At 41.5% G+C, this 18,398-nt stretch overlaps 1 protein-coding gene across 1 annotated transcript in view; it reads right to left on the bottom strand.

Annotated features, from left to right (window-relative positions):
* The window catches only part of nrp2b (neuropilin 2b), a gene marked incomplete at its 5' end in the record, with an annotated part of 49,630 nt that overhangs the window by 8,407 nt on the left and 22,825 nt on the right, over window positions 1-18,398 (bottom strand). The window contains 4 exons of the mRNA XM_010775864.1: window positions 655-799; window positions 10,575-10,730; window positions 15,449-15,618; window positions 15,714-15,869. Of these exons, the coding sequence (XP_010774166.1) occupies window positions 655-799; window positions 10,575-10,730; window positions 15,449-15,618; window positions 15,714-15,869 (627 nt within the window). The remainder of the gene's footprint in view (window positions 1-654; window positions 800-10,574; window positions 10,731-15,448; window positions 15,619-15,713; window positions 15,870-18,398) is intronic.

Below are 18,398 nucleotides of genomic sequence, written 5' to 3'. Positions count from 1 at the left end.
AATTTATGGTTAATGCAAAACCATATTATTATACTGACTAAAACATATGCACACACACACACACACACACACACACACACACACACAGAGACACGCACACAAACAGACAGTCTAATTAAGTTGTATCTATTTATAGTATTGAGCTGATTATGCTGGTTGAAATCGTGTTTGTTTGCCAGGGCTACAGATGAAAGCTGAGAGCCTGTTACTCTCTGATGTTATCACCCACACATCACACTCTAGTATTATTCTATTAGGACCGAGTGTGTTTCTTTTTGTGTGTGTGTGTGTGAGTGGGAGACAGAGAGGGAGGATATGTATATGAAAGAGCGAGGGCAAGAGTGTGAGTGCACATGAGAGTGGGTGTGCATGTGGAAGATAGAGGGAAGTATGAATAGGAGATGGACAAATGACTGAATTGTTTACCATTAGGTTATGTAAATAAGGAGAGAACAGACGCCTTTTTCATTTGCGTGCTTGTTTTATTTCCAGGAAATGTTTTCTGAGGGAGTTATTTTTGCCGTGACCCACCTTCTGACCCGGTGTAAAAGCCTGTATATCACTGGTATAAACCGCAACTGTGTTTTTACAAGGGTGAGTCCCACAGGGGAAGAACTCTGAGAAACTCTACATAACATTTTTAATCTTTCTTACCTGTGATCTGACAGCCGTAGAGCTCGAACCGCATTGCGATGCCGTTCTTCCATGTCTGGGGCTTGATGCGTACGAAGCGGGCCAGGACCGGCTGCGGGATCCGATTGAGAACAACCTCTGTGGCGTCAGCGTTGGCATGGAAAACCTAGATAGAGAACAAAATGAATGATGTTGCATTAATGACTGTAGGGATTTTCCATCTTTACCCTGTACAGGAAGGGCAGAGGGGTGACACAGGAGAAATATATCAACCATTGGATGAATTTTCTTGACATTTCTTGACATTTATGGTTCCCAGACGATGTCTCCTAACGACTTCAGTGATCCCCGTCCTACTGGAAGAACATTTCCCAAACCTTTTTTTTTCAGTGCCCACATGAGGTTCCCATTTATTGCCCTGAGTGAAATGTCTATATAACAATATAACCATAGGATATATTGCTATGAAATGTGGTCCTTAAAATAACTTTGGAAATCTCTTCATTTCATCTAGCGCCATCGTCAGGTCCAAATGGGCACATTTTCAATACTTTGGTTCATGATTAATTGCAAGCAAAAGTGATCACACTTTTCTGCTCTTTGCATATTTTTGCTTTTGGTTTCTGCCAGCTAATATCGCGAAAACTTGACAAACAATCTCCAAACAACTGCATTGCTGATTCCACTTAGGCCAAGTAAGGACATCATATATTTAAAGAATATAGACAAACATTAAAGGATTTAAGAGAAGGACATCATCTTTGAATTTGTAGTTGTAGTTCAAATACGTTTAGCTTAGCTTAAATCATCACAGTAGAGTTTGTTTGTCTGTCAGCAGGATTACGGAGTAGCATGGAAAAAGGAAGAACACATTACATTTTGGATCCATGGCATCCCTTGATATCCATAGTGCCAGATAAGTAATTTGTGCTTCGTTCATGTGGTGTGTGAAACATTTGTTTCCGAATAGAAAAATAAATAGGAACGCTTTTTGGAACAACAATTCCGAAACAGATATTATTGTGGTGTTAAAACACAACACATTCTCTTTGTAGCGTCCATGTTCTTACCACCTAACCAGGTGGTAACAACCAAGGAGTTTAAGGCAGGGGGGGGAGAGAAACTCCCTCTGGAGGCAACTTTGGGATTTTAGCCTTTGCAGACCATTAAAGCACAAAAACCTATATAACATTCTACATGAAAGGGAAAACACCAAAAAGCATAATAGCCTAAAGCTCACTAACTAATATAAAGAGAATGGGAGAATCCGTGGGGCATGTGAATGCACCATTGGCCTTGTTGGAGGTCTGCTCTTTACGGGTGGTATTCTAGTTTACAGTCTATGTTGTTTGCGTAACCCGTGCATACACAGATGTGTCATGACAACAGTTACATGGACAACTCAAATATAACTTCATGGTCAACAATATGTAGTGTGTAAATCAATTCGCAGAACAAGGACTTTTTAACAACAGGTATCCATAGCAACTATATTTATAGTTCACACTGGACAGTTTTATTGTTATAGTTGTATTTTATATGAGTTAAAATAACAACATGACTCATCTTCTTCTCCTATGTGCACACATACACAAACACACAATGAACATATTGCTTCTGTTCAAACAGGAAGAAATTAGTGCAAAGGTTTTACCACACACACACACGCGCACACACACACACACACACACACACACACACACACACACACACACACACACACACACACACACACACACACACACACACACACACACAAACACACACACAGACACACACACACACAGTCCGAGGGCATGCAGTGTGTAATAAATCAAGTGTGTAAGTATGTGAAAGAGCATCCTCTTCTCACGTCCTCTTGACTCCACCACACACTCACACACACTGGAAAACATCATTTTTATTCTTTCACGCACAGAGAGCAAAGAAAACAGTCGCTGTCGCCCCTCAGCGCACTGACACATGATAGTGTCTCACATACACACAGAACACACACTGTCTACAAAGTGCCTTCGGAGTTCCGACACACAACACACACACAAAGTAATTTCCTCACACAAAAACAGATGAAAAAGAAATGCCAGCGCACATGGCCAGAAGCACTCTTTTTGTCTCTTGACACAGAGACTTTATATTTTGTGTGTCACGTCTTTCCTTCTTTAAAACTCCCGTCTCACCACAGGAAATCACAGTGTGTCTGCTACTCTCCCTATCATTTTTACTGTCTGCCTTAGTCTCCACCACTTCATCTCTCCCTCGATACCGCTATCATTTAAGAAAAAACAAGTCTATCCTCTTGATTTTCTTTTATTAGGGAACCTCAAAGGCCTTCTTTACCCCTCGGTATCTCCAACTCTCTTTCTATTATGTTACATCAGTCCTGAATGGTGTGTTTATTACAGAGAACCTCATTCAACGGAGCCAAAGGCCTTGCAATTACTTGCTTGGGTACTCATTTATAGATGTTTTCTTTGTTTTTGGAGTGTTTCTGTGTGTGTGTACATTTTCCTTCAGTTCCCAATCCATTAAACAGCAGGACCCGTCAGGGGTGACAGAATACGGATGAAAGGAACTTGCAGGAACGGGAGCAGGGCTGCTGGGCCAGCTGAGAATTGAACCCATGGCCCACTGGGTGTACGATACAAAGCCACATGCAGTGAACTCATGCCCTTACAATAAACCTTAATACCAGAAACTGTGACCAGTTAAATGATGGAAAAACGCCTAAAGGCCCCAAAATACGTAATGGGATTGTGGAAGCGGACTGTAATTAAAAGTGTGTGTGTGTGTGTGTGTGTGTGTGTGTGTGTGTGTGTGTGTGTGTGTGTGTGTGTGTGTGTGTGTGTGTGTGTGTGTGTGTGTGTGTGTGTGTGTGAGAGTGTAATTATGAAGTCTGACTCTAAGGAGTTAGGGGCTGGTGGGTGCTTTTCTGATTTCCCTCGGTGCGCGCTGGAACTCTTTCTCAGTGAAAGGTTGTGCATGGACACACACACATTCACAAACACATGTATGTGCTTTAATGTATGTGTATAAGAGTGTGTGAGATTGTTCATGTGCAACTGTGTTTATGTGAACGTATAACCTTGCTAATGCCCGTTACCAGCTGTTGGAATTGGTAACGGAACGTGTGTGTGTGTGTGTGTTTGCCCTTCTGTATACATGCTGTTTTTTCCCCCCTCTATTATCAGCTTTGCTCAGGGTCTCCAAACAGAGCTGCTACTGTGATTCAACCGCTGTTGATGCAAACACTTCACTGTTGCAACGGCTGCCCTTACAATCTCTTCAGTACACTGAAATCTCTCTTATAAGTAGCAGGCTATAAAGATGATAAGAAAATACGAGCAGAGACTGCTGTTAGAGGTCAGGACCTCACACGCTGATTTTTTCATGAGGACTGCCAAGAAAGTCTCTTAAATATTCTAAATCAATGCCAACCTGACCCTGCTGTCAACATTCAAATATGCTTTTTCTGTGTGTGCATATTTTATTTAGCTGTGTGACTTTAACTCAAGTTTTAACCTTCCCATTTTGGTGTTATCCACCCACGCTGAAGTGATCACTCACATAAAGTGCACAGTGTGTAACCCTTTATCTGTTATGTTTGATAAACAGCCAATAGTTAAGTTAAGATGAACTCAAATCAGGTTGACATCTGCAGAGTACTGCTTGGCCATCTTTTAAGGTTAGCATGTTATTATGCAGATGAGTTGACGTTTTGGGGATTATAAAATTGGCCAACTGCCACTCTGGAGTTAGTCTGTTTCATAATTGTAAGTGTTGATTCAGTATATTGCAAATGACTGGGTTTGTTACATCAGCTAGCTTGCTTGCTTGTAATCTGCAACAATATTGTAGGAATCATGCGATCACATTGTTCAAATAAGTCAATAAAACATATATTTTAGTTTCCAGTGATAGTGACAATTGGCCAACTTTATAATCCCCGAACGTCAACAAGCGTTCCAGTCCCAGCTGTGTGCCTCACTTTATAGTGTCACCGTTTCCATGTTGAGCTTCTTGCAGCCTTTTTTTTCATTAGCATTTTTTTTTTTATTTGTATCTTGAAAGTGAATATATTTTGGGCCGTTGTAGTTGAGAGTACACACAGTGAGGAGGTGTAAGGGGATATGTAGCATGACTGAGGTCTTAAACTTAAAACAACCCAGCTCAGTTTGTGTGTGTGTAAATATGTGTGTAGTGTATATGTGTGTTTTGTGCAGGTTTGTAAAAGGTCCAATATCTCCCCATGTGTTAAGAGACACGGCAAGCTGACTAGGGTAAACATATGCTTAACTTTAGACCCTTTCTCTCTCTCTCTATCACACCCACACACACACACACGCACACACACACACACGCACGCACACACACACACACACACACACACACACACACACACACACACACACACACACACACAAGCAGAGGCATTAATACAAAACCAACACTATAAGAACATTTAGAAAAAGAGAAACGTTCTCGATTCAAATTGTAATTTCATCTCCTAGAGAAAGTCAAAGGTGACAAACATGGAGTGAATACGGTTTTCTCCTTCATTTACACACTTCCTCTGCTGAATAACAATAGTGTGCAGGGTAGAAGAACACACATTGTGTATAGCTGCTTCTGGTTTGTAGTCAAAAGGTGAAAAACCAAGTCTAACGCGTAACTACAGGATCGAAAAATAACACCACCACAAATATGCTCACCTCATGGGAAAGAATAGGACATGTGTGTGTGTGTGTGTGTGTGTGTGTGTGTGTGTGTGTGTGTGTGTGTGTGTGTGTGTGTGTGTGTGTGTGTGACCAGTCCACACATCTCACAAACCAAGTGGCACCTTTAAGATTCCCCCCTTGGTCATCTTTCTCCCTGCTTTTCTTCCGTCATTTGTCACAAACGTTTTCCTCTCTCCACCCTTTGACCTGGCCCCCATGCTTCCTTTCCCTCACCTCGCTTCCCCCCCTTGAGTCCTCCCACTTCTCGTCGTTTCATTTAATTTCTCCCCCCTCCTGACATTCTTACAGGCTGTGTTGCTGATCCATCCGGAGGGATTTGTGGTCAACACCCTTGTCTGCTATTCTCATTATTCCTCCATCCTTCCATCCCTCCTTCGTGGCTCTCCTGTGAACACTTTCTGTCCCCCCTTCTGCCTTCTTCCTTCACTCACTTGCTCGCCGATGAACCTCCCTTTTCTCCCCTTGGTTTCCACCTCTCTTCATCCCTCTGCGCCGCTCCGTTCCGCCTTTCGCTATCACTACGATGCTTGACTGGTCGACCTTTTGCTTATGTTTTCTTTTCTTCCTTTCTTAATTTTTCTTCCAACTTTCCACTCATCAAGCTTCCTCTCGCTCCCCTCCGATTCCACCCATGTTTCCCACCTCCCACCCTCTCTCTCCATCCATCCTCCCTCCCACAGATTAAGGTGGGAATAGGAGGTTTTGGTTCTTGGCTGAGGTCCAGTGTTCTGCCTGCAGCGATTCGTGGGGGCTATGTAATGACATTCGTACCACGTTGTGCTTAAATGTACCTCTACATCAGCAGGTCTATGACTCTTTCTGACCAAAAGTCAAACTAACACAACATCATCTCTCAACTCAAGACCTCAGGTCAGAGAAAATGATTGTCTTTTTTCCATCATGTGGGCAACGTCTCATAACCTCTGGAGAATTCAGTGCACTGAACCATGGAACAGTTATACAGATAGTGTCATTATCCCCGTGTATTGCTCACATGTTGGTGCTCTCATGATGCTCACATGAGCAGTCAAATGATCTGTCATGGCCCGACCGTAAAGAGGGGATGTGAATAATGGCTGAGGCAAAGTAAAAACAGGTACAGAGTAATACGGAAACACTTATGGATAAACAGGCCAAAAAGGGAAACACAGACATCAGCTACAAATTGGTTAAAGGATAACATTATATTACTTTTATTTTAGCTGACGCTTTTAGTCAAAGACACTTATAAGATACATACAAAGTCAATGCTAAGATGAAAATAGATGCATGTTGTGCAATTGTGCGAGATTCTTATTATCCACATGACACTGTGTCACGAAAGCCTATCAGAGTTGAGATTCTCCTGATGAATACAAAATGGTGGAATCCTCTGTTCATTTTGCACTCATACGTGAAGCAAACATTTGCTTATAGCTTTGCTCTGTTAACAAAGCATTGAATCACAATAAATTTTCGAGAAAACACACGGCTAATTGGCTCTGAAATTGTGATTTTTTATATAATCTTGTCCCCCATGTGTCTTATTCCTTCTGTCTGCTTTCCCCACTCTTTCTCTGGTGAATGCCTTGAGTTAGTACCTGTCAACTCATTTTTGAGTCTGTCAGTGTAATGTAGGAATGAATGCCGTATGAATATTACTTTTGCTATTTTCTGAAAAGTTAACATATATTCCATATGTCCCATCTGGTTTACGACAGGGATTTAATGACATTATCAAATACATTACAGATCACACAAATCATCCTGATGCTGTCTGACACATGGGCTGGCTTCCAGATGTTTAAAACCAGAGTGTGTGTGTGTGTCTCTGCGTGCACGGTGACTGCTTTATTAAGAATTGCTCATCTGAGACTAATGGTAAAATACAACAAGTATACATGTGTGTGTATGTGTTGTTTATTTGTGTCTTGCATGAGCATTGAAAGATTGGCATGCTCATACTTTTTGTTTTAAATAACCATGAGGCTCCTCCTTTCATGCCTCTTGCTCATAAAACACTAATTCAATCATTCTTCCAGATTCACACACACACACACACACACACACACACACACACACACACACACACACACACACACACACACACACACACACACACACACACACACACACACACACACACACACACACACACACACACACACACACACACACACACACACACACACACACACTTTACCAAGCACAAAAAGTCATCTGTTCGAGCAGCATAAACTTTCTCAGAAACATATGGGGGGGTAGAAAAGGAGGAGGCGTAGAAAAGAGAGCAAGAGTGGTGGGATGAGGTGAATGAAGATGTGAGCGTGGAGACAAGAAAGGAGGATTTGATTGATGACAGATAGATTTTGAGAGAACTAGTGAACGGGTTAGTGAATGAAAATGTCGAGAGATGGATGGATAATGGAACAGTTCAGAGCAGGTTCAAGAAGTTAAGCAAAGAGGAGTTTGGGTAATTATATCCCTTAACCTTGTTTGAAAATGTACTTGATCTTAAAGCGAATCTTACTTTGGCTATTTTGTGTACATTGACATGCTTTATCCCTACGTGGAATGATCCAGGATCTGCTCTAAATTATGAAAACAATTTCCGTGGATTATCCTGAGAATGCAGACACGCCCGATATTTAAAACACTTGATCTTCTGGGCCATTGCTGTTGAGTTATTTATTTAAACATAACAGACAGACTCTCATTTACGCCCTAAATATTGACAGTGGGAACGGAAAACCCGTTGCTGATTGGTCGCTTGAGGCATGTCAGCTGAGAACGGCCCAAAGAGGCTGACACCATCATTTCAACATCAGATAAAGGACCATCACTCTTTTCGTCTTCTCCAAGCTCTCTTGCTACCCTTTTCTTCTTCTTATGTCTTTCTTTCTCAGGACAGAGGCAGCACTATGACATTGATACCAAAGCCTGTACAATGTATACTTAAGTCCATTTCAATTGTATCCAAATACTTCTCTGTTCGAAGACCCTAACCCTACATGTATGATAGAGAACACTAAAAATCTTAGCATATTTCTTCCAATCACAAAGATGCTTGAAGGCAACAATTACTTGTAAATCACAGCATAGTAGGACTAGTCGGAAAACTCTTGGAATAAAGAGGCGGATATAGATGCCTCGCGTACAAATACACGCAGTGAAAATTACTATATGGACAACCAAGAAAACAAACTGTTAATATACATCTGGTTTGTATCCCTAATGTACAAATGGGACTACGTTTTACAGTATTTGATCAAAAGAAAGGTCTGACGGCCCTTGGCTGATCCATCAGATTACTGCACAGACTGTCTCACCATGGGGGCTCAAGAGACCGTTGGTTTGAGGTTGTGCATAAATGTGTGTGTGGAAGACAAGGGAGGGATATTCTACCAGAAGTTACTGCTGATTTATTCTAAACCCCTCCTCCTACTCCTCCTCCTCCTCCTCCTCCTCCTCCTCCTCCTCCTCAAAGACCCACACTCACATGCACACACCCTTTTGCGTCTCTCTTGGCTTTCAGCTTTGAAGCAGCTATCAAGGGTTATCCAGGAATCTGGGGGATTATGGGCGGTGACAACAACAACAGCCCTTAAAACATCATCAATAATTGGTTTTGTGGATTGGATTGTAACTGTTTCATAGCCTGTTGTCAGCAGAATACTTCTATTTGACTGACAACGGACGTGATTTAAGGGTGGATTCATTGATCAATTGATTTGTTGAACAATTCCCCATTTAAAAAAAAAAGATGTGAATTCACGTGCTCTCACTTCACCAATTAAAATAACACAATCTAATTGTTACTGAGCTTAAAAATTAAAAAACCTGATCTACTGTACCTTTACACTCACTCACCACTCCTCATTCTTCTATCATCCCTCCATTTATTTATTTATTTTTCTCCCTGACTGCCTTTCTCCACAACCCCTGTGTTTTATCCATCAATCATTTCTCTGGGAATTACATCCATAAGCCATACGCAGTCCGCAGAGGATCCCCAGATGGTTAGACTGGATCTCCTGTTTCCTTCTCAAAGCAAAATAAGAATTTGCACTGTACACATGCATCTGAGTGTGTGTGCATGTATTAAGTGTTCATGAAGGAATAAGGGTTTTACAGCGCAAAACCAGACGTGGCGTTACACCGCAGGACAAACATATGTGACTGCTGTGGTGGTGGGAGAACGGCCGTGATGGAAAAAACAGCCGCAACCACTGGAACGCTGCTTTAATTGCAGTTGAAACCATTTTAAATAAACTCAGTAATGTCTGCTTCGTTTTCTACCCAGGACCATACTGCAGCACACTCAATGATGATTCATCATGTATTAACACCGCTGAGAGAAAGAAACAGCCTCCAAACATGTCCAACTTGGTCGATACTAGGCAGAACTCTGACCGGTGAGTAACAGAAACCAGATGGGATGTGGAAAGCAGACTCTGCAGTCTACTGTAAGCGTAGCTGCACGCAGTGATGTAAGGTATCACTTGGAGACGTGTGCTGATTCTGGCTTGGTCGTAAACCCTTAAATGAAGCCAACTGAGCGGCGGTGGAAATGGAATGGCTGTAATTGCATACACCGGTTGGAGTTTGGGCTTGTGGTCAAGTGTTGCTGCATTTATTCCGTCTCATATGTTTCTCTGCCCCTTCCACGTGTGTGCATGTCGAGGCATGTTTGTCACCTAAGAGCCTCCAGACTCTCTCTCTAGCCATGACTACTTCATGTTTTTTGTGCATCTGCTGTTTGATGGTCTGTGCGTAAGTCTGAGCTGTAGAGGATTAGGGTGAGGGTCAGGGGAGGCTAAGCTGGTTACCTATAGATTTCGTTCACATTCAACAATACTTCATTGTCAATTGAATTTAAAATAAAATATTTATTCTTGAATTTTAATGTCAATAATTGAAAACACAAAAACATACTTATTTTAAGCCAAACATGTTTTTTTGTTTTGTTTCAAATTACATAATTTACCATCCATAAGTAACCACACTTCTCCGTAAAGTCATTTAAATGCAGTTTTATTGTATGGGGAAGTCATTTTTTTGAGACATTGTTAAAATTGGGATGCCATTCCCATTGTTTTGTAAAATCTATATTGTTGACCTGACATCCCCCCTTTTCCATCGCTTAGTAGTGTAGTTGAATAAGTACGTCTGGCATATAAAATATTGTTAACAAATTAACAAGTCGGCTAATGAGTCGGGGCCTACCTTATGATTCTTGCCATGTCTGTAGACCATCCAGTCCTCTCCGTTGGTGCTGACCTCCAGCTTGAAGGTGGTGACATGGTAAGCCTTTTCAGTTTCCTTTGAAATGGCGCCCTGGGTGGCAATGCCTGTTAGCACCTTTAAAGTATGGAGGTCCACCTGTTGGCAGGGAGGAGAAAGGAGGTTTTATCAAAGACTAAAAACATCATGAACAAAACATAGCAAACAAGCTGACCCTAACCCTAACCAATCTCAATGTAATCTTTACCTTACCCAAAAAGTCAGGTCATACACTTAAGAGATGCCCTCAGGCTGAAGCTCTTAAAACATCAATTTGTTTAAAAGATGGACATAACCTCATAAATATACACTTGAACTTATCAGCATCCATCTCGCACCTTTTCCACTCTACTTTCATCTCCTTCTTTCTCTCCTCTCCGTGCCCTCTCCTGGCAGATCGATAGTAATGACCTGGGGCTCTTTTTAATTTCCTCCCATACAATAGCCATAATCACCTTTCCATCCTGATTGTGGATGCTAGGCTACGTGTCTGGCATGCTGCTGGCTGTGTTGCATTATACATGGCCAGCATTGTGTGCTTAATGTGAGCTTCAAAATCTTTAATTTCTAGACGCATTTGTTTTCCTTTAGCGTGCCCACAATGAGTAGACAAAGCAGAACAATTAAGCCCTCTATATCAGATTTAAAAGTAATGGAAAATGTATTTTCATATATTCTAATACATTTAAAGTAAAAGAAAAAAAACAAGATATGATATTGTTATGGTGATATGTATATGTTGTACTTTTATCTAGGGTTTGTTGAGGTTCATCTGCAACTGTTTAAGATGAATACTTCACATGTGTAAGCCCTACATTTACATGAATCATGTTCTCTGTTAGGAAATGAGCTGGAGATCCAAGTCCTTATTAACACAACGAGGCCGAGGGTGTAGAGACAGAGAGAGGGTGCAAACAAATAAAGAGCAGAAGATGAGAAAGATTCTGCTGTAGGTTAAAACATTTATTCTCCCCTGTTGGAGCTGCTGAAACCTGTAGATTAATCAGAACTTGTTGTGTGTGCGTGAGAGCGTGTGCCGTGTGTCCCACTGGAGTATAGTACAAAACACCGGGGGAGGTCAAATGCTGCGTTTGTTATCTGTCAGCGAGACAGGTGTTTTAGATTACTTCCAACATAAACACACATACACACACACGCTTACGGCCAGTCAGGGATCCACCAAGACAACTAATCGATGGTCCGGAACCAAGGAGAGGAATGGATGAGAAGAGGAGGGGTGTGGAGTAAGAGAAGGAGAAAGAGAGCGAGAGAGAGCATGAGAGAGAGCATGAGAGAGAGAGAGAGAGAAAGAGAGAGAGACGCTAAGTGAGCCTTTCCAAGGAAGGGCTTCTCATCAATCACAGAGTTGTTAGAATAACGGAGGCACAGGAACTCGTATCATCAATCTGCACCACACCTCACTAGACCATACCAGAAAAGAACTGAAAAGATTGGAATAGGAGCACCTTGGCCAAGTGGTTAAATGACATGACATAAAACCGCAATGTCCAAGCTTGATACTAGCCTTGGGACCATTGTTGCATCTAGTACCACTCTTTTAATTACATTTCCTATTCAACTGGTTTTATTGGGGTGGGATTTGATATGTGCGGTGGCCATCAGATGTAAACATGAAACAACTGCCCAAAGCATTTACACTTGGAGAAACTCAGCTCGGAAAACGCAGCTTCAGAAACAATTCAGATATAAAACACACATGTGCCAAAACACATGCAAATGCAAAAAACATATTCACCAACTTTACAACAAATGCAAGTGCAAAACGCTGCAAATAAATGAAACGCTACATAAGCTCAAAACACAACTGAAACGGGGAAACTATCAAGCGCTTTCATTCAGGCATTATGAAGTTGGCCAACTGAAAATTTAAGTTTTATTGGCTTATTTTAACAATGTGATCGCATGATTCCTTCCGATATTATTGCATAGCCGTTGTAATATAGTTAGCTAACCTAGCTAACCAAGTCATTTAAAATATAACGCATAATAACGTACTGTTAAGAAACTGGCAAACTGTGCCAACGAGTTTAGTTGAGTTAAGTTGGAGATGTTTCTTCATTTAAGTGTTTTGGCACATTTGCATTTCTGTGTCTGCCTAATCTTTGATACTGCAGAGCGTTTTTCTGAACGAAAATGTTTTGGACCGTTGTACCGTGTTTGCACCTGTCGTCCATCATAGGTTTGTGTTGCAAATCACAAGTACGATTATGAAAGACACTGAATACACTGAGGTGCACTGTCAGTTTTCAAATAGAGGCCGAAATGCCTTATAAATATCTTTAAACAAATATATGGAATGGAATTGAACTAAGTGCCCTGGCGAGAGATTCAAACCACACACGTGGCCCTTGAACCAACATAGCCACACACACATGCCTGACTGGCATGGGCACATATACACACACACACACACACACACACACACACACACACACACACACACACACACACACACACACACACACACACAGAGAGAGAGATGTACTGATGAACCCACACACTCAGTTATAAGAGACCAGGGGGTGCATGATGCGAGAAAGAGAGGCATGTTGGCATCTATGACAGCTGCTTGTCAAGAGAGGAGGTTGCACGCACACACATACACAACCACACACTAAAGTACACACACATACACACACACAAATGCAGGGGCCATGCTCTCTGCTAGGTGCTAACGCAGGGGAACAGCTGAAAGCCTCAGTGGAACGCAGCAACCTCACCACAACACCGGTGACCAGAGTGAGACTACACGAGAGGAGTACTAGCCTATAGCCAACCATAAAGACAATTTCATGCACAGATCTGATGTGTCATGAACAATTCGAATGATCGACTTGTGATTGAAAGCCTCCACCAATCAGTTAAGTTGGAGTTTGTATCCATGTTTGTCATAAATATCATAATGTTATGGTTTAAGCATATTAATGATTGTGTTATTGCTGGATACTTGTTTGGTGAGGTCAGAGTGACCCTGAACCTTGAGCAACAAAATCAAATCAGTTCATCATTGAGTACAAATGGATGTTTGTTTCAAGTTTTAAGAAATTCCTCCCAGGCTTTCCTGAGATATTGCGTTCCCGGATGTACAGATGTCCGGATGGACAACCAAAAAACATACTGCCTCTGGCCATGGCTTTTCCAGGCGCAGATGAATAATACAAATTTAAATCTGGGGTCTATCCATGGGCTAAGAGGACCAGTTTGGCAATCTGACATAAAGGGGAAAAACATTCTAGAAATATGGAGTGTTTCAAGCTATTCATGTTGATCAAGAATGTCAGCTAATTCTGAGAGTATGGGCCGGAGGGAGTGAGCTGTCAGCTGCACTGGAGGTGAAACAGGAAGGAAGCGTGGGGCTGATGGAGCCTTGGCCTCATGCTGTCTCTTGGCCACGTTCCCTTCCTGTGTTTGCCTGGCCCAGAGTTCGGTCCCAGTGGAGCTCTGACAATCAGAACTACTGCTTCTTTTCCACATTTGTCTTTAGCTATCTGTAAATGTGTTCCAACGAATTAACAGAAGAAGGGCTTGGGTGGTTCTTGCCACTTTGAGCAAAACACTCATTTATCACTGTCTCTGTAAACTGAGGAAACGCTTGATCATTACTCAGAAGCAGCATCTCTTGGCTAATCACAGGCTTTAGAAAAGATAGAAAAAGTATGCTGCACAAAAGAAAGGCTTTTTCGTGCCAGTTGTTTTGTGGTGTTATTGTGCTACAAGTCAGAAAGGCTCTCGCTGGTATCCTGAACCAGATGTCGAACTCTAAGAAACGATTCAGGCGATGAGGAGAGTTTCTGACTCTTGAAACTCCTCCGGCACATCTGACATTGGGTACAGGAAAGGTTCAAACTGATAACTTAATGAAGGGAAATCATGAGTTGACGCCTATTTCACAAAGGCTTTTTTGACAATAAGTAAAGACAAAACCTGTGCGCAGTCTTCGCAAGGCTACAGGAAGGTGACACCCAACAAGATAATCTGTTGTTTATAGAAGGCCTCACTCTGAAGAGCGCCTTGCAGGCAGGTTGGAATTCATTCTGTCTGAGGGTTGAGTGAACCTCACACTCCCTTTCCCCTCTCACCCAGACAGCCTCATAACTCAAGCTTGGCACAGGGATGGCAGGAAGTTGGCACTGTGATAAAGTACAGGAAACAATGCTTTACCCAAGCATCTAGCTGCTAAACCTTGATATAACTACACCTCCCACTCACTCTCTCTCACTCTCTCCAACATACGCTGTCACAAATATAGCTGTGGTGAAGTTATTATGTGTGACATGTCAACGCAAGAGAAAATATGTTATTAAAGTAGGAGCAGAATCTGTTTTTAGTTTAGGCAGAGTAAACTTTTTTTCAGGAATAAGACTCTGTATTCCAGGATTGGGATCGTGGATTTGTGCCGTATCACAAAGAATGAATTTCTCCAAGAAATTATTTTTGTATTATTTGTATTATTCTTTTTAAGTTAAGTTTATGAACTTTTTTGTAACCTTCCACATACATGGTTGTTGTATCCAATATGTGTTAGGACTATCGTATAAGTTATGGTTGTTGTTCTTTTTGGGGGGAGGCTTCTTCCTGTTTTTCCTTTTTCCTTCTTCTCTATTTGTGATTTGTGGACGGTTATGTAGTTATTACATGTATTTGAGTATTCAGTTTGGTATGTCCTTTTTTATAATGCCCAAAATAAATGAGAAAATACAGCTCGTTTGGGGCTACAATGCCTCAATGAGGCCATGTCATAATGAACACAAAAGAAGCTCCAGGTAGCTAAAGTACATTTGAGGACAAACTGTTACCTGTATCAACTCCCTGTTGCTGTCTTCATTGGGCGTCCATCCGTTGTCATGGTAATTGAGTCGGGCCTGTCGAGGCAGCCAGTGTTCATCGTAGAAACTCGACGAGGCTGTGATCTGGTCATCTGTGATCTTTCCTGACTCCATACCGAAAGCATTACTACAGTGGAAAGCTAAGAAGAGGAAGAGCAGAAGAGAGGGAGGTTTAGAAAGAGATATTTCCAATATTCTAGTATTTCTTGAAATAAAAAGCCTAAATTAGACTTACTCTCACTGACTTCCTTGTGAGTCATGTTGTATCGAGCCGAGAAGCCATCTTTAGCCACAGCCATGTCCGTGTGGAAGGCCAGAGAGAGAATCCCAGTGGACGATTGAATCTCAGGAGGCACCCTGGTCCCACAGTATCGACCAATCAGAGGGCCCACTGTCGATCAGACAAGATGTATTGGATTGGTCAGTGTGTTATCTGTCGGTAACTTGTGCGTTTCATCATTTGCTGTTTTTATTGTGTAACTCATGATGCTGGTAACACATGACATTACATCTCATTCCTTTATCAATCCCTTTATCCTCACATGTGTTTGCTTGTCTTCCCTTTCTCCCACTATCTCTATCACTCCCTTCTCATTGCTCTGCCCTCTCATGGCATCGCCCCTCATTCCTTCATCTTCATAAACTCAATCTCTGGCCTTGCTTTTACAATGTGCACTATATATAGTATATGTGTGTGTAAATCCAGGGATCTAAGTGATTCCTCCACTCTCCTCTTCTCTAATACCACAACTTGTATGTGTCAACACAAACAGATGAATATGATTTAAAGCCCTGGGGTGTGAGTGTGTGGGGTGGGAGCACAAATAGTAGTTTCATCCTGCTACTCCCTGACTCCTCTCACACACACACATAGATACTGTACACACACCAGGAGCCTTGTGGAGGAGGAAGAGGAAGAAAATAGCCTCCAATCGATCAGTGCTATTGATTTTTTTTCCTACCCTGTTGGAGCGGGTGGATATTTGAGATAGGGCTCTTAAGCAAATAACGGCAATAACTATTTTGTTGATGGTGGCACGGACAGAGAAAAAAAAAAAGAGAATCTCAAATCCACCAAGATGATTTCTGTAAATAAACAAATAACCCATGTTTGTATGTAAGGTTGAATAAATGTGATTTTATTTGGAGGATTTTATTTTTATTATGTGTAGCTTACAGGCAAAACCGGTCCTATTTCTCCATCTCCCTCTTTATTTATGACTTAAATCTTTCATAATAGAAGGCACATTTGTCCCTTGCCTCACCCCATACAGTATGTGCACAGACAGACAGTTAAACCAATGGCATTGCCCCCCTTCATAGCTTCATAATTTGGATATGTGACACTTTTGATCGGAATGAGTTAAGTAGCCACTGAAGTAAAACACAAACGCACTGTGGCGGCTCGATTCCCAATACATTGAGCTGCGAATAGGCTACACTTGGCTTATAGCTGTGACGCATGTCAAAATACAAACTAATAACTAAACTAAATGAGGACCAAGTTTGTCTTTCTTTGTCATCCAACGCGCAGCATGACACAGGTGACCTAAATACCAACAAACCACACCCATATGACAATTGCTGGAAGTGCTAAACAAATACAAATAAAAGAACGTTAGTGATTTATTGCACTCACAACAATAAAGCTAGGAGTGCCTTTTAATTTTTTCTTTGAATGAACACATCTTTCAACTTCTGCTCCCTTCCGCCATCACATTTTACAAGAAAGTAACGTGGCTATTCTTGTTCCCTGTCCATCTGTCTTTTATCTTGTCTTCTCTTCTTACTTAGGACTATAGACTCCTTTCTGTTTCTTGTCTCAACTCGCTTTTTTCTTTGTACCATCACTGTGTCTTTTCTTCAATCCTCAGGCTGAATTCATACAGAAAGTTATTTAAAAGAAGAAAATAACCATTGTTTGCTCTCCTTTACTGTGCACATAATGTTGTTCAGTCTTTTCTGGGAAAGTTCTAAGTACCTTACAAGATTTGTGAATTAAGCAATAAAACAAGGTCTCCAATCAAATTGTTCCATTTCTGAAATCTGGCCTAAATATCTCACAAAAAACTCAAAATAAATAGTTAAACCAGAATAGAATGGTTTAGAACACTGCAGCAAAGAATCTTCCTTCCTCTGCCATTCCCAGTTGCCAGTTGCCTCCCAGTTTTTTTGAAGGCGGACCAGAGGTCTTCTGGCCTTCATGTATTCATATCTATCTTTTCCTTCCTTTGTTCCAGTCCACCCAGCAGTGGAGGAACCTTTCCTTGCCCTTCTTTTTCTTTCTACCTCGTCCATCTCTTGAAACCAGATCCAAGATCGTTGCACCATAGAGTTTCTAAACTCTTCCATTCCTTCCAACAGAAATATCCGAGCCCTCTACCGTTCCTCCTCTCACCTCCCCTCTTTTCTCCCTCCTCTCAGCAACACCTATTTTATTTCCCCCATGAAACGCTATGTTGTTTCTCCACAGAAGGTGCCAACATCCTATCCTGCCTGTAAGCTTGGCTTTCATCTACCAACGCATAGCCACTAAAATAGTTGCAGTCAATAATGATGTAGGCAGGGCAGAATTTGCAACATTTTAACTTGGCTCTATGTTTTGCCTCCAGAAATGGTTGAATCTTTGTTCAACACCTCTAAAAAAGATCCTCAACATCCATAATTGCCACCACTATCTAATACAGCGGTGTCCAAACTAAATGCAGGCCATTTTGAATCGGTCCTCAGCAAATTCAAAAAGTATAATGGAAACTTGAAACTTGAGCTTGTCTTTTATTGTATTGTACTTCTTAAATAAATCTGTAAACATATATTACACAGTAGTGTTCATGTGTTAACAAGCCCACTTTCAGTCAATTAAAGTTGAAAATATGTTCTCACAAATCTAAGTTGATAAGAAAAAAGCCCAATAAGTTAC

The sequence above is a fragment of the Notothenia coriiceps genome, unplaced genomic scaffold (assembly GCF_000735185.1).
Source record: "Notothenia coriiceps isolate Sejong01 unplaced genomic scaffold, NC01 NC01_scaffold00016295, whole genome shotgun sequence".
Lineage (NCBI taxonomy): Eukaryota > Metazoa > Chordata > Actinopteri > Perciformes > Nototheniidae > Notothenia > Notothenia coriiceps.
Note: the sequence above shows the minus strand (reverse complement) of the source record. Positions and strands in the feature narration are given on the sequence as shown.